Below are 16391 nucleotides of genomic sequence, written 5' to 3'. Positions count from 1 at the left end.
TGCTACAGGGCACAGCAGGGATAGAAGGGCCTCTGCTTTCCGGGAGGTCAAGGGAACGTAGGCACTGCTCTCCCACCCACGTGGTTCAGCCAGGCCACTGCCTCCGAGGGAACTCACCGGGATCAGGAGCTGCCTTCACTCTTTCCCTACTCCTCCCCACTGGACCCCCAGGCCGTGGCTCAGGCTTGTGAGTGTTTGCCAACTGATCCCATCCTCCTGATTTCTCCTTGCAGCTCTCTCAGGGGATGCAGATGCTGCCCGGCTCAGAGACCACGCCGCCCTCGGGGTCATGCCACCAGCATGCTGTCCTCAGGGGTCACGCCACCCTAGGGGTCATGCCACCAGCATGCTGTCCTCAGGGGTCACGCCACCCTAGGGGTCATGCCACCAACATGCTGTCCTCAGGGGCCACGCCGCCCTAGGGGTCATGCCACCAGCATGTTGTCCTCAGGGGTCACGCTGCCCTTGGGGGTCAGAGGTATGTCGCCAGCTCTCACACAGGCTGGTGAGTGAGGGAGCTGGGCTACAGGTCCAGGTCCGACTGAGGCAGAGCGGGAGCCTTCCTTGGTCCCTCTTCCCCCGAGTCAGCACCAGCCCCTCCTTAGCGGGAGTCAGCCATGCCTTTGTTTGTGACCAGGGCGGCACTTGTGGAGCCAGGGCAGAGCATCGTGGGCAGCCTGGACTGCGCTGTGCAGCTCTGTGGCTACACAGGGGACCTGACAGTCACCACCTTCTAACGTCAGTCTCATGAACATGGCCAGACGGCCCTTCTGACCTCTCACATCCACCACGAGAAACACTTCACAGCAGGCCAAGCAGCCGTCCTGGGCAGGTAACTGATGCCCTAATGTGCCTGCTGATCGGCCCACAGCCCCGAGGCGCCCCCTGAATGCCCAGCACCACAGTGGACAAACCTCACAGGTTTTACCTTTTCCTCCACGACTGGCGAGGACTGCAGGGCAGTGACAGACACGGCAGCACATGGCAGCAACAGCACAAGGAGACAAGGAGACAGGCGTTAGAGGGCGTGGGCACAGCGTGCGCACAGGCTCACACAGACAGCATGTGATGATGCGAGGCGTGCGGGACAGCCGTGCCCCGGTGACACAGACAGAAGCCACACACAGGCACCCACAAGGGACAGACACGTGACACATGAGCCCGCCTGGCTTCCACAGAAGGCCCAGGAACGTGCTGTGCGGCAGTTCAGCCAGTGCCACGAGTTCCCAGTGCAGGGCGGCGTGCGAACGTCTTGAGACACTGCTGGGCATGTGGACACGTGGCCACACAGACACACACACACACTCCTGCCCATGAGGCCTCTGCAGCAGGGGCCCGAGAACATGGTCTAGTGTCTGCACTCACACCGAGTATACTCTAGACACACGTTCAGGAAGCCACGCCAGACGTGAAGGAAAATGCCCATCTGCGTTCAGGAGGGATCGCGCTCAGCACTGAGGACAGACGGCGCCCTCGTGGGGAGCCGAGGGTTTTGGGCTGAGCAGATGGGACTGAATGAAATATGTGTCCCCCAAGGGGCCAAAGGCTGTGGCAGGACAAAGTCCACACCAGAGGACAGAGAGGTGTCCAGCAGGATGGGCTCCTTCCAGATCACCAAGGCCTGTCCCAGCGCCTCTGACCCCACAGAGGAAGCACTCGGGATGGGGGAGGGGCCGTGCCTTCGTCCTTCAGTCGGCTCCTCCCCCATGGGGCGTGGGGGAAGCTTTCACTGGCACAGCCCTGGCTGCATGAGGCATGAGGCTGTGGCTGCTGCCCACGTCTGTGGGCAGGTGGCAGACGGCATGTGAGCCCCACCCACTCCTTTCAGCCAGGGTCTCTGCCTGGGGAGGGGGACACACAAGCCCAGGGGTGGTTCGTGATGCCACCACTGCAACAGCAGGCGTGACTGATTCCGTGGGCTGAAGCACAGGCGGGGAGACGGGGCCACCAGCTCCACTGCCTTCTTCTGGTGGGGCCAGCATCTTCTCACATGCTGTGGAGGTCTGGCGTGGAGGCCCAGCGGCCAGAGGAACGAGGCTGCTCAGACCCCACTGCAGGGCGCCTTCCGGCTGGATCCATTCATGGATCCAGGACAGAGGATTCCTTGCCTCGCAGTCACGCGCCTCTTCCAGGTAGGCCTGATCTGGCCCACAATGACGGTAGCTTCAGGTGGCTCTTCAGCGGGGGCAGCCTCTGCTCTTGGCTGAGCTCACGTGGCCCTCAAGATCTCAGGACGTCTTGGGTGCTGTCCGTGGGCCTGGCATTAGGACCACTGTGACTCGGAACCTGGACTCCCAGCGGGCATCCCTGAGTCTACATGTCACAACTCTGGGATCCGGGATGAGCTGGGCACACCCTCCCTGGGCTCCTCCTGCCCAGGTACCCTCCAGCATGGTCTTTGAGGTGCTCCTCTCTGAGGCTGCACTGGCAGGGAGGCAGCTGAAGCTTCTGGAATGCTGTAGCTCCCGGGGGATGGCCAAATTGCCTGCCTCTGCTCCCAGCTCCCCACAAAAACAATACGAAGAGCCCGAGTCCAGGTTTGATTTTCATTCCAATTACCTGGGAATCCTCTTTCAACTCCCAAAAGCCAGAAGTGAGTCCCAGCGTGCATGCCATGAGGTGGGAGTGGCAAATGAGAATCTCTTTTGGATCGGATGGAAACGCTGGCAAGGCTTTCAGAGCTTGCCAAGGCGGCATCCACACTGCCTGGTGTTAATTCTCACGGTGCTCTGGGTGGGCGGATGGCCTGCCGCCCTTTCTCAGGGCGAGTGCTTATCACAGGACAGCTGCAGGTCCCCGCTGAGGCTGAGAGCAGTGAGACTGCCTGAGGACACGCTGTGCACTCCATGGCACCGCCCTGGCCAGCTGCGCCTTCATGCACACTGTGCGTTTCCTCTCACGTCAGGAGACTAGGAGGCAGAGTCAAATAGCTTCTCCTCCTCATCCAGAATGTGACCCATGAAACCCAGGGCAGAACGTTCCTGACCCTTCTCATTTGTAGAACAGACAGGCATGAAGTGGCTCCTGCAGCTGGCCAGGCCTCGATGGGACGTGGGGGAAGCTTTCACCGGCACAGCCCTGGCTGCAGGAGGCTCAGGGGCAGAAACAGGATTCCGCACCTCCAGCTGCCCCAGCTCTGTGGGACCGGGGCTTCCCACTTCAGGCCCCTCCTCCCTGCTACTGGAGACTCAAAACCGGAGCGCCAACCTCCCCAGCCCAGGCTGTGTCTCCAGTCCCCCAGAGCCGGTCCCCTGGAGCTGACAATGCCCTGGTGAGAGCTCTGATGCTCTGCTCCCTGGGGCCTGTAGCCCAGCTTTCTCCTGACTGAAAGGGCACAGAAAATGGAGAGGAACCCAACCTGGGCAAGCTCCCCCCTGTTCTCCGAGGAAAACCAGCACGGGGCCCTGGAAGCCTGAGGGCACCCCACGCTGTGGAGGGGGTGAGACAGTGCCCGGCTGGCCAAGGCTCAGGGCCTCCTCCACACAGGCAGTTATTAGAGGTAGTGTGTCCCAACCGTTGCCCCTGGGGAAATAGGTACATGTGCAGGTACATGTGTAAGACTGAAATTTACATCCTGAAAGCTATTCATCCCAGTCAGTTCTATTTCCTTTATTTTGCCAAAGTGAGAAGGAGGTTGGAAATACAGGGTGACTGGCACAGACCACCCTCCTAACAGGGGCCACAGCTGGGCTTGGAGCCCCCTGGAACTGGTTCCAGAACCGGTTCATGCGTGACACTGCCTGGACCTCCTGTGTCCTCCCCGGGCATCTGGGCAGGAGCTGAACGGGAGGCAGAGCTCGTCTCACCTCTGTGCAGCGCCTGCACAGGGACTCCCATTCTCCCTGCTGTGTGCCTGTCTGCAAAGGATGTGACACTGCTCTGAGTACTGATTGTCTATGTTTCTCTTTTGAGACGGCTTCTCTCTGTCACCCAGAGTGGAGTGTGGTGGCACGATCTGGCTCGCTGCCACCTCTGCCTCCGGGTTCAGGTGATTCTCCTGCCTCAGCCTCCTGAGTAGCCGGAACTACAAGCAGTTATTTGAGGCAGGATGACCTAGCAGTGCTACCCCATGCTTCGCTCATTTTTAAACAATTTTTTTTTGTAGAGTCAGAGACAGAGTATTGCTATGTTGCCCAAGCTGAGCTCAAACTGCTGGGCTCAAGTAATCCTCCTGCCTCGGCCTCCCAAAAGTTTAGGATTACAAGCGCAAGTCACCGTGCCCGGCTGAGGTCACAAACATATTTTAGTGAGTAGACAAATTTGCAAACACAGAATCTGTGGATAGTAAGGGTTAAGTGTGTGCAAGCTTCCCTGGGCCTCCCTGACTGAACTATGGACCAAGCAGAAGGGACACAGGGGCTCAACACATGTCCCTCACCAGAGCAGCCCCCACATCCCTGCTCAGCCATGTTCCAACCAGCTCCCTCCTCCTGGGTCTCCAGAGCACTCTCTGTGGTTCTGAGCTCAGAGAGCGGGCCACAACAAGCACAATGAGCCCCCCGACACCGTGGCCCCTGCTCCTCCGCCCTGCGCCCCTGTTCCTCTGTCCAGTGCCCCATGCCCCCACCGTGTTCCTCTGCACCCCGCATACCTCCGCCCGGGCAGGCTGCTCTCAGTCTGGCTGTTTCCCCCGACTCCCCCGACCTGCTGCATCTTAGACCTCTCGATGTGCTCCACGTAGGTCTGTATCATCTGCAAGGAAAGAAACGCCTGCATGTGTGCTGCCGCCCTCGGCTCTCTCCCTCCCCTCTAACCTGTGAGGCCTTTCTGGCTGCCGTGTGTTGGTAGAAATCAAGACAAAGTCCTGGAGGGGAATCTAACCAGCATGGGGCCGACAGCCTTCAAGCCTGGCAGCAAATGCCAGAAAAGGGACCCACTAGGGAAGAAAACCACGGTCCACACCAGTCGCAGGCACCAGGCCGCGGCTCTCTCCCGAACCCTCACATCCGTGCTTGCCTCTGGGCTAGAGGTCAGTGTCTGCCAGGGTGCCCACCTCTGTGTGCCGCTGGTGGAGGGCGTTGTACTCCTTCTTCATCTCCGACTCCCGCTCCTCCAGCCGGGAAACTAGAAAACACAATCCCCATCTGACCTGCACAGGCTGCTTCTCCATGGCCTCAGCTTCTCTGGGTTGTAACCGCAGAGGGAGAGGGTTCCAGGACAAGCTGGAGCTCTGGGGCGTGGGGCGACCAGAGGCAGCCCCACAAGTGCAAGACTGTCTGAGGGCTGTGCGTGCTGCACTGTCGGACTCAGCTCTCCTGGGAATTAAAGATGGAGGTGGGGAAACCCGCAGGCGCTCTCTGCACTAAAGTCAGCCAGGAGCTTCTGAGACGCAGGCAAAACCCAGGCACACCAGGCACAAGCAACAGGGGCACAAGCAACAGGTACACAAGAAGCTCGTGGGAGGAGGCGAGATTCAAAGTGAGTAACCTCCATGACAGGTCAAAGGGATGTGCCTGGCAGAACAAGCAGCAGGGTCCCTCACACATGCCAAGGGCTGGGGAGACCAATCATGCCCATGCCCCTTCTGGGTGGACAGTCATGTCTCCCTTAAACGGGAGGCCCCCAGTGACACCAAGACAGTCCCCTGTGGCCCCAGATGTGCTCTGCCCAAGGGACATGGAAGCAGCATGATGGGCCGATGGACAGTCGCAGCCAGGGGACCCCACTCCGTGTCCTGCTGATGGAGCAAGTGTGCCACTGGCCCGATGCCCACCTCCATGGCTCTATCCTGCAGCCCACCAAGGGGGAGGGCTGACACAGTGTGGCAAGGTGAGAGACAGCCCCCAGGAGTGTGTGGCCGGGACTCAGCTTCCTTGGTGCTCCACCAGCTTGTGCTTTGTCCTTGGCATGGGGCTCTCCCCTCCTCCCTGGCCTTGGGGGTCTGTTTGGAAATGACCTACAGACTCTGTGGCTCATTATCTCACCCTGGCCTATGTCATCCTGCACTGTGGCTTTGGGAGTAGCTGGCCTGGCACATCCTTGGAGGCCCTGTCTGCCTAGGCTGTGCACCTGCATCTCTACCACGTACCCAGGAGGCTGCCCTGCCAGCGTGGGGATCCCACCCCGAGGAGTAGCACCGGCATCAGCTCAAAGCCATCAGTCCGGTCTTCCCTAAGGAGCCTGAGGTGCTTACACACATCACACCTAACAAGTGTGACTTAGAGACATCGATATGCACGGCTCAGATATAGCACCCGACATGTATCACTTACAGATGCTACACCTGAACACATGTACAGACACTGCATGCAACACAGGACACACACAACACCCAGTGCATGCGACTCACAGATGCTGCACGTGGCAAGCGACTCACAGACACAACACCCAACACATGTGACTCACAGATGCTGCACACGGCACACATGACTCACAGACATTGCACGCGGCACACGTGACTCACAGACGCTGCACGCGGTACACGTGACTCACAGACGCTGCACGCGGCACACGTAACTCACAGACGCTGCACGCGGCACACGTGACTCACAGACGCACTCGGCACACGTGGCTCACAGACACTGCACGCGGCACACGTGACTCAGATGCTGCACGCGGCCCACGTGACTCAGACGCTGCACGCGGCACACGTGACTCACAGACGCTGCACGTGGCACACGTGACTCACAGACGCTGCACGCGGCACACGTGACTCACAGACGCTGCACGCGGCACACGTGACTCAGACACTGCACGCGGCACACGTGACTCACAGACGCTGCACACCGCACCGACTCACATATGCTGCACGCGGCACACGTGACTCACAGACGCTGCATATGGCATATGAGTTATACACTGCACGTGACACACATGTAACTGGCTGCTAGAGGAGGCTAGACCAGCCATCCCAGGTGTGTGCTGACCCTGGCAATGGCCCTGGGCCCAGGAGAAGAGGGCTTGCCTCTCTGTGTGCGGTCAGAGTCCCACAGCTGCTTCCTGAGCTCCCGCTGGGGTAGAGTACAGCCACCACCCAGAGGGAGCCCAGGGCCTGCCCTCTGCATTCATGTGGCCCCCACTCCTGGTGCTGACCCAGTGAACAGCCTCAGCCTGTAATGTGATTTTCTTGTTTTGTGACAGGGTCTCACTCTGTCACCCAGGCTGGGGTACAGTGATGCGATCACGGCTTGCTGCAGTCTCTACCTCTGGAGTAACTGGGCCTACAAGTCTGTGCGCCACCACGCCTGGCTAATTTTAGTATTTTTTTGCAGAGATGGGGTTTCACCATGTTGTCCAGTCTTGTCTTGAACTCTGGAGCTCAAGTGATCTGCCCACCTTGGCCTCCCAGAGTGTGGAAATGACAGGTGTGAGCCAGTGTTCCCAGCCCCGCCTATAATTTGAGCTTATGTTTTTCTCCTTCTAAGAAGAGAGCTGAGAACACTTCACACATGAAATGTACTGAAAGCTGAGGGACCAGGAGAGACTCTGTAATGACGGAGAGGGGTTACCTAGGGACGCTCAGCACAGGCCTTAGGTTTGCTTTGCGATGTGAGTGCCAGCATGTTTACATGTGTGCTGAAGCTGCCATCGTGGTCACCCTCCAGGCCCCAGATTCGTCAGCAGGTCATCGTCAGCACAGTGGCCTTTAGCCTTGGTTTGGGATAGGAGTAGCTCTAACATATCAAAACAATTTCTTTCCCCAATGCGATCTTAACTTTTCAGAGATGGAGGAACCTGCTATTGAGGCAACTAGGGAAAACGGCAAGATCGGTTTCAATCACTAAAATATCTAATTATGGAAAACTAAAATGACACAGGAAATCAGAATTGCCTCTTTTAATTTTTTTCTTTGTTTTAGAGGTGGAGTCTCTCTGTGCCCACACCGCAGCCTCAACCTCAGCCTCCTGAGTAGCTGGGGCCACAGGTGTGCCCCGTCATGCCCGGCCTGTAACATTGACAGCAGAGTTTAAGCATAGACGTCTAAAGCTAAGCAGACCAGCTGCTCTGTAATAATAATAATTCTAAAGCCTTTCGCCGCTTTTCCTTGCAGTGCACAGACACCCTGATTAGCTGTGAGCCCCACCTCGGTGCTGTCACTCTAGTGGGGCTCCACCCACGGGCCCGCCCTCCTGCCTGAGAAGCAGCGTCACTCCTCAGCAGTGTGAGAAGGCAGGACCCCAGGGGTCCGCCATCCTGCCTGCGAAGCAGCGTACCCCCTCAGCAGTGTGAGAAGGCGGGACCCCAGGGGCTGCAGGGACTCCTGCCTGCGAAGCAGCGTCCCCCCTCAGCAGTGTGAGAAGGCGGGACCCCAGGGGCTGCAGGGACTCCTGCCTGCGAAGCAGCGTCCCCCCTCAGCAGTGTGAGAAGGCGGGACCCCAGGGGCTGCAGGGACTCCTGCCTGCGAAGCAGCGTCCCCCCTCAGCAGTGTGAGAAGGCGGGACCCCAGGGGCTGCAGGGACTTGTTCCAAAGGTGCAGGAAGGACCTTCAGGACCACAGACTTGTGATCTGGGGTCAGAAGTCACTCTGAAGCAGGAGTGCTATGGGACCACAGGGGCCTTATTTACTTATTTCCACATACAACTGGGGGCCCATTACAGAACTAGGCAGCAGCACAAAGAGCTGGAATACATGGCTGAGGGACTGTGGTGAAGACATGATAAAGCTCCCCCTGGCTTCCTCTCGTCCCCTGGTGTGGACGGCGCTCCATGTCCGCCCCAGCCAGAGCCACCCGGGGCCGCACCCATCGTGAGCGCCTCTGGCTCTCCCGCCAGCCACTTACTCTGATCTGCATAGTTCTTGGCCTTCAGCTCCAGCTGGCGCGTCTGGAACTCATAGTGCTCCACCTGGATCTGCAGCTCTTTCTTCTCCTGTTCCAGGGCATCTTCAAACTCAATGAACTTCTGCGCATGGAAGGAGAGAAAGAGTAGGCATCGTGAGTGTGGAGCAGCCGCCTTTCACCTGAAGGCCTTTCACTTTGTGCCAAGGCCACAAGCTGTCCAGTGGCAAGGCCGGAATGGGGGCTTCCTGCCATGTGGCTGTGGCCAGCACCCTCCTCAGGCACACTGCGGAGTCATGGGAGCAGGGCGGGAGAGCCCTCCATGACCACAGGACTTCCCGCCCTCCTCTCCGGCTCATGACACTTTCAACCCCAGGACAGGCCAGCACTCTCTGTGTCCTGGGAGGATCTGGTGTGAGGGGAGCCTCTTGTTTCCAACTAGGGCCGCCTTCATGGCTATAAACCCGGGCTGCCACATGGGGCCCTGCACCCAGAGGGCCCCATGCTTGGATTGGCTGCTGCCATCCTGAAATATTTGCTATTTTTGAACACAGAGCCCTGTGTTTCCATTCTTGCCCTGGGATCCACGGACTTGCAGCCAGTCCTGCTTGCCATAGAGTCAGTCGTTTGACTCCTCTCAACCCCATGACTCAGAACAAGGTGGAGCCTATTTCTGCATCTCAGCTGCAGCTCAGCTCCTGATGCCATCGTTGCTGGGATCACCAACAACACAGTCTTGTTCCTAGTCCTTAAATAAAAAGGCAGGGGGATTGCTCTAGGTTTGGCATCTTAACCTTATGTGGTAAGTTTCAGAGCAAAATTATTATCAAACCAGGTGAAAAGAAAGCAACTTGCAAAATAAAAGCAGATCTTGAGAGGTCTGAGGAGCAGAGGGGACAGTGAGGCGCATGGTGTGGCAAGGCATGGATGCCATAAGTGTAATTCCCACAGCAGCCCAGAGAGGGAGCTGTTAACACCTCATTTTTTACAGAGTAGAAAAAGGGAATATTATCAAGAAATTTCTTGAGGGCCAGGCGTAGTGGCTCACGTCGGTAATCCCAGCACTTTGGGAGACCGAGGCAGTCGGATCACAAGGTCAGGAGTTCAACACAAGCCTGGCCAACATGGTAAAACCCTGTTTCTACTAAAAATACAAAAATTAGCCAAGTGCGGTGGTGCGCGCCTGTAGTCCCAGCTCCTCAGGAGGCTAAGGCAGGAGAATTGCTTGAACCTGGGAGGCAAAGGTTGCAGTGAGCCGACATTGCATCACTGCACTCAAGCCTGGGTTACGGAGCATGACTCTGTCTCGAAAAAAAAAAAGAAAAATTCCAGTGGAAGAAGCGTAAAGTGTATATATCAGCTGGGCTGTGTTTTTTTTTTTTTTTTTCAGAGTCTCTTTTTGTCACTCAAGCTGGACTGCAGTGGTGCAATCACAACTCACTGTGGCCTCGAGCATCTGGGCTCAAATGATCCTCCTGCCTCCACCTCCTAAGTAGCTGAGACCACAGGCATGTGTCACCACGCGTGGTAAATTTTTTTTTCTTTTTTGAGATGGAATATTGCTTTGTCGCCAGGCTGGAGTGCAGTGGTACAATCTCGGCTCACTGCAACCTCCACCTCCCGGGTTTAAACGATTCTCCTGCCTCAGACTCCCGAGTAGCTGGGATTACAAGTGTGCACCACTACACCTGGCTAATTTTCGTATTTTTAGTAGAGACAAGGTTTCACCATGTTGGTCAGGCTGGTCTCAAACTCCTGACCTTGTGATCCACCCGCCTCGGCCTCCCAAAGTGCTGGGATTACGGGTATGAGCCACTGAGCCTGGCCCACCTGGCTAATTTAAAAAAAATTTCATAGAGACCAGGCATGGTGACTCACATCTGCAATCCCAGCACTTGGGAGGCTGAGGCAGGCAGATCACCTGAGGTCAGGAGTTTGAGACCAGCCTGGCCAACCGGATGAAACACTGTTTCTACTAAAAATACAAAAATTAGCTGGGTATTGTGGCACACACCTATAATCCCAGCTACTCAGGAAAGGCAGGAGAATCGCTTTATCCTGGGAGGTGGAGATTGCAGTGAGCCGAGATCACACCACTGCACTCCGGACTGGGAGATAGAGCAAGACTCCATCTTTTTGTGGTTCCCAGGCTGGTCTCACACTCCTGGGCTCAAGCAATCCTCCCACCTCAGCCTCCCAAAATGCTGGGATTATAGGCCTGAGTGACCACACATGGCCTCGGCTGGGTTCTGAAGACAAGAGTTTCTTGGGAGATAGGAATATAAACTTGACCGTGGATTTCATGTTTTGGGATCTGCAAGATGAATGGGTGGTGGCCACAGCTGTGTTTCCTATAATAACTCTACCCGGTCTCCCACCCGGATTCCAGGCCCCTTGACGCTTCTTCCTATAGCAGCAGCTTCTAAAAAGGTCTTTGTGTTGAAACCACTGGGGCTCTGCCCAAGAGGTGACTCATTCTGTGCAGTTACTGAGAGGGCAGAAAAGCCCAGAGGAGGGGCCAGAGGGGCAGGCAGGGAACAGGACGCAGCAGGAAGAGTCTGTGTTGTGGGCATCACGCACAACTTAAGGAAAATGAAGAAAAATACTCCATAGCTGAGAAAATACATGACTGTTTTTGTGCATCTGTACACTGCAACTTGCCGGTTCAGGCAATCCTCCTGCCTCGGCCTCCCGAGTAGCTGGGACTACAGGCGCCTACCATTATGCCTGGCTCATTTTTTTGTATTTTTAGTAGAGACAGGGTTTCACCATGTTGGCCAGGATGGTCTCGATCTCTTGACCTCGTGATCGGCCCGCCTCGGCCTCCAGAGTGCTGGGATTACAGGTGTGAGCCACCACGCCAAATAAGTGGTTTTGAATTAACTTTAACTACAACTTGCATTTGAAGAACAAACAAATGCTATTAATTGACAAGAATTTTTAACAAAAAGCTTTTGTAGGCCAGGAGTGGTGGCTCGTGCCTTTAAATCCCGGCACTTTGAGAGGCCAAGGTGAGTGGATCTGCAGACCCCAGTAGTCCGAGGCAAAATCCTATCTCTACAACAAAATAAATAATTAGCTGGCTGCAGTGGCGCGTGCCTGTAGTCCCAGCTACCTGGAGGCTGTGGCGGGTGGATCACCTCAGCCCAGGAGGTCAAGGCCGCAGTGAGCCCTGATGGCTGGGGCCACTGTACTCCTGGGTGACAGAGTGAGATCTGTCTCAAAGAAAAAGAAAGGTTTTGTAGAGATTGGTTCTCACTATATTGCCCAGGCTGGTCTCAGACTCCTGGGTTCAAGCAATCCTCCTGCCTTGGCCTCTCAAAGTGCTGGGATTATAGGCACGAGCCAAGGATATTTTGTTTTGTGACAAAGTTTCGCTCTTGCTGCCCAGCTGGAGTGCAACGGGGTGAACGCAGCTCACTGTAATTTCCGTCCCCCGGTTCAAGCGATTCTCTTGCCTCAGCCTCCCAAGTAGCTGGGATTATAGGTACGTGCCACCACGCCCAGCTAATTTTTAATTTTTATTTTTAGTAGAGATGTGGTTTCATCATGTTGACCAGGTTGGCCTCGAACTCCTGACCTCATGTAATCCACCCATCTCTGGCTCCTAAAATGTTGGGATTACAGGTGTGAGCCACTGTGCACAGCCTGGATATTTTTAAAAGTAGGTAATTTTATTTCCTGCTATATGAAAAATGAAAAGAATTATACAAACAATATAGGTTTTTGTAGGAAAATCATTGTTAGGTAAAAAAAGAAAACATGTTAAACTATATTGTTTGTATAATTCTACTGAATCAGTTAAAACTGTGTGACGTGCTTCTGGTTTTCTGTGTGTGTGTGTGCGCATAAGGCAGACGTGAGATCATGTTGTACACAGTGTTTTGTAACCTGATTTCTTCACTGATTTCTACTGAAACGCCTTTCAACACCAACAGGAGTCCTCCCACTTCTGTTTCTGGCAGGTGGGTGTTCTGCTGGGACTGTGGGTAGAGCACAGTTGGCTCAATCCGTTATCTCTTTATGGACTTTCAGGTCGCTTTAAAATGTTTGCTATTATAAAAAAGCTGGCTGGGTGCAGTGGCTCACGCCTGTAATACCAGCACCTTGGGAGGCGGAGGCGCATGGCTTACCTGACGTCAGGAGTTTAAGACTAGCCTGGCTAACGTGGTGAAACCCCATCTCTACTAAAAATACAAATAATTAGCTGGGCATGGGGGTGGGCGCCTGTAATCCCAGCTACTCAGGAGGCCGAGGCAGGAGAATTCCTTGAACCCAGGTTGCAGTGAGCAAGATCCCGCCATTGCACACCAGCCTGGGCAACAAGGGCGAGACTCCATCTCAAAAGAAGAAACAATTGTGTGCACATATGTCTTTGTGTATCTGCCTGCTGGTGTCCTGCTCTCCATGAATTGCTCTGGTCATGAATTGCTAATTGGCTCTTCAGAGGGTGTCCCAACTTACACTTCTCCCCAAAAAGTGGGACGGTGTCCTTTTGTAGAACTCTCCACATTTCTTTCTTTTATACTTTTTTTTTCTGAATGAGTTTTTTTTCCCTTTCCTTTATTTTTCAATATTTTTGGGACAGGGTCTCACTCTGTCACTCAGGCTGGAGTGCAGCGGTACAATCAAGGCTCACTGCAGCCTTGACTTCCTGGGCTCAAGCAATCCTCCCATCTCAGTCTCCCGAGCAGCTGGGACTACAGGTGCATGCCACCACAATGGGCTAATTTGTGTGTGTGTGGTGAGGCGGGGAGGGGTTTGTAGAGATGGGGTCTCCTTATGTTGCCCAGGCTGGCCTCAAACTCCTGGACTCAAGCGATCCTTCCCCTCAGCCTCCCAGAGCGCTGGGATTATGGGCATGAGCCACTGTGCCTGGCTATTTCAGGCTGTTTCTGGGCCAGGACCACAGGTCTTCAAACTGGTATCGTGGTGGTACTGTATCTTCTAGTATCTTACATCTTCCTTTGCAACATTTTCTTGACTATCCCTAATTTTTTCTTCCAGATTAATTTGAGAATCATTTGGAATCACCTACATACATATTTAGTTTTTGATTATGCATCTCACCTGTCAGAAAGCACCAGGTGTCTGTCCCTTAGGAAGGGGCCATTTATTTTTTCTTTTTAAAGACGGGGTCTCAGGCCAGGCACAGTGGCCCACACCTGTAATCCCAGCACTCTGGGTCGCTAAGGCAGGAGTGTCACTTGAGGCCAAGAGTTCGAGCCCAGCCTGGGCAATATAACAAGACCTTACCTCTACAGAAAATAATCGGCTGGGTGGAGTGTTGCATGCCCATAGCCCCAGCTACCTGGGAGGCTGCGGCAGGAGGACTGCTTGCGATGGGGTCTTGCTCTGTCATCCAGACTGGAGTATAGTAGCATGACCAAGGCTTACTGCAGCCTCGACCTGCTGGGGTCAAGCAGTCCTCCTGCCGCAGCCTCCCAAACACAGGGACTGCAGGCGTGAGCCACCTCACCCAGCCCCTAATGTTGAGTCCTTGTTTTCAGTGAGAAGATGCTCAGGGCCAGACTTGGGGTGAGAGAAAACTCATCTCGAGAAAGTGAAGAGTCCTCTTCTGGGGCTGGATGCTGGAAAATTCTTTTTTTTTTTTTGGAGATGGCTCTGTTGCCCAGGCTGATGTGCAGTGGTGCGATCTCGATTCACTGCAACCTCCACCTCCTGGGTTCAAGCAATTCTCCTGCCTCAGCCTCCGAGTAGCTGGGATTACAGGCACCCACCACCATACCTGGCTAATTTTTGTATTTTTATTAGAAATGGGGCTTCACCATGTTGGCCACTGTTCTCAAACTCCTGACCTCAAGGGATCCGTCTGCCTCAGCCTCCCAAAGTGCTAATATTACAGGCGTGAGCCACCGCACCCAGTACAGAAAATATTTTTATTTAAAAATCATAGGCCAGATGCAAGGGTTCACACCTATAATCCCAGGACTTTGGAGGGCCAAGGCAGGCAGATCACCTGAGGTCAGGAGTTTGAGACCAGCCTGGCCGATGTGGTGAAACCCCATCTCTATACTAAAAATACAAAATTAGCTGGGCATGGTGACACATGCCTGTAATCCCAGCCATTGGGGAGGCTGAGGCAGGAGAACTGCTTGAAGCTGGGAGGCAGAGGTTGCGGTGAGCCAAGGTTATGCCATTGCACTTCAGCCCAGGTGACAAGAGTGAAACTCTGTCTAAAAAAAAAAAAATTACTTTTGATTTAAGAAAACCAAGAATTTTCAGTGGTGGGGACTTGGGAAATGAAGCTGAATATAAGTCTCTAAAGTGCCATCACTAAATATAAGTTCAGTTAAGAAAAACAACATTTTAACCATGAGCATCTTTGTTGAATGGGCCTGCATGGTACTAGATTGTAAAAAATAAAAAAACCTACCCGAAATATAGCACGGTAGTATCTTGGACCCAAAGACCTACTGAAGGTGAGAGCACAGCAAAGTGAAAGGTTTCTGTACATGCTCTCAGTATCCACGCTGCAGGGAAGTGTATGCGGCACGATCGCCTGAGTCTAAAGGAATGCCTGTGGCATCCCAGATACGTGAGGCCACCTGTGGCTCACCTTTCACCATCCCATGGAGCAATGACTCGAGATTACGAAACGAAGGGAAACACGGGCATCGTCCCTCAGTCGAGACACGAGACATCACTCACGTCTAGCTACTGATATGCCAGAGGATTCCCTTTTTAGACATGTTTTCAAGACCTACTTCCCCATCCCTCCCACGACCAAAGGGCTTGGCTTGAAAATTAAATTCGACTTTTGTTTTCAGAATTTTCTTTTTGGTGAATGTCTTTCATCACCAAGGCTAGAGTGCAGTGACATGATCTTGGCTCACTGCAAGCTCCGTCTCTCAGATTTGAGCAATTCTTCTGCCTCAGCCTCCCAGCCTCCTGAGTAGCTGGGATAACAGGCACCCACCACCATACCCAGCTAACTTTTGTATTTTTAGTAGAGATGGGGTTTCACCATGTTTTCCAGACCGGTCTCGAACTCCTGACCTCAGGTGATCCGCCTGCCTCAGCCTCCCAAAGTGCTGGGATTACAGGCGTGAGCCACCATGCCTAGCCTTTTCAGTGAATCTCAAGATACGTATTAAAATAACCCGAAAGCATAGGCTCTTCCAAGATCTAGTAATCCAAGTCAGTTTTTTAAGCATTCCGTGGAATGAGGTCATCTTCCTTTCAAACATAAACAAAGTTAAGCAGTGACTGACTTTTCATGTCAAATATAAAATACAAGGCGACATAACCGAAGTCAGTATTCCAGACTCAGAATATAAGCACAATGGCCAGGGAAGTTATTTCATAGGCGGTCAACAGGCTTCTGGCAGGTTTCACAACCCACGGACACTTTCCTGGCGAGTAAAGCAACACATTAAATCCAAACCTTGGCTGGGCACAGTGTCTCACTGCCTGCAATCCCAGCACTTTGGGAGGCCGAGGCAGGCAGATCACCTGAGGTCAGGAGTTCGAGACCAGCCTGGACGACATAGTGAAACCCTGTCTCTACTAAAATTACAAAAAATTAGTTGGGCGTGGTGGCAGGCGCCTGTGATCCCAGCTACTTGGGAGGCTGAGGCAGGAAAATCGCTTGAACCTGGGAAGTGGAGGTTGCAGTGAGCAGAGATCGTGCCACTGTCCTCCAGCCTGGGC

At 54.2% G+C, this 16391-nt stretch overlaps 1 protein-coding gene across 25 annotated transcripts in view; it reads right to left on the bottom strand.

Annotated features, from left to right (window-relative positions):
• The window catches only part of MAPK8IP3 (mitogen-activated protein kinase 8 interacting protein 3), a 68814-nt gene that overhangs the window by 41098 nt on the left and 11325 nt on the right, over nucleotides 1–16391 (bottom strand). For 13 of the 25 annotated variants that reach the window (XM_035266472.3, XM_035266479.3, XM_078344228.1 and 10 more), the window contains exons 2-4: nucleotides 8721–8841; nucleotides 4994–5064; nucleotides 4592–4692 (exon numbers count right to left, since the gene is read on the bottom strand). In XM_035266472.3, coding sequence (XP_035122363.3) covers nucleotides 4592–4692; nucleotides 4994–5064; nucleotides 8721–8841 — 293 coding nt within the window. Of the gene's footprint in view, nucleotides 1–928; nucleotides 953–4591; nucleotides 4693–4993; nucleotides 5065–8720; nucleotides 8842–16391 lie in introns of all 25 variants that reach the window. The other 12 variants (XM_035266469.3, XM_035266474.3, XM_035266471.3 and 9 more) reach the window with 1 other exon arrangement.

Source organism: Callithrix jacchus, chromosome 12, assembly GCF_049354715.1.
Source record: "Callithrix jacchus isolate 240 chromosome 12, calJac240_pri, whole genome shotgun sequence".
NCBI lineage: Eukaryota > Metazoa > Chordata > Mammalia > Primates > Cebidae > Callithrix > Callithrix jacchus.
The sequence above is the reverse complement of the archived record's forward strand: the minus strand, read 5'-3'. Positions and strand labels throughout refer to the sequence as shown.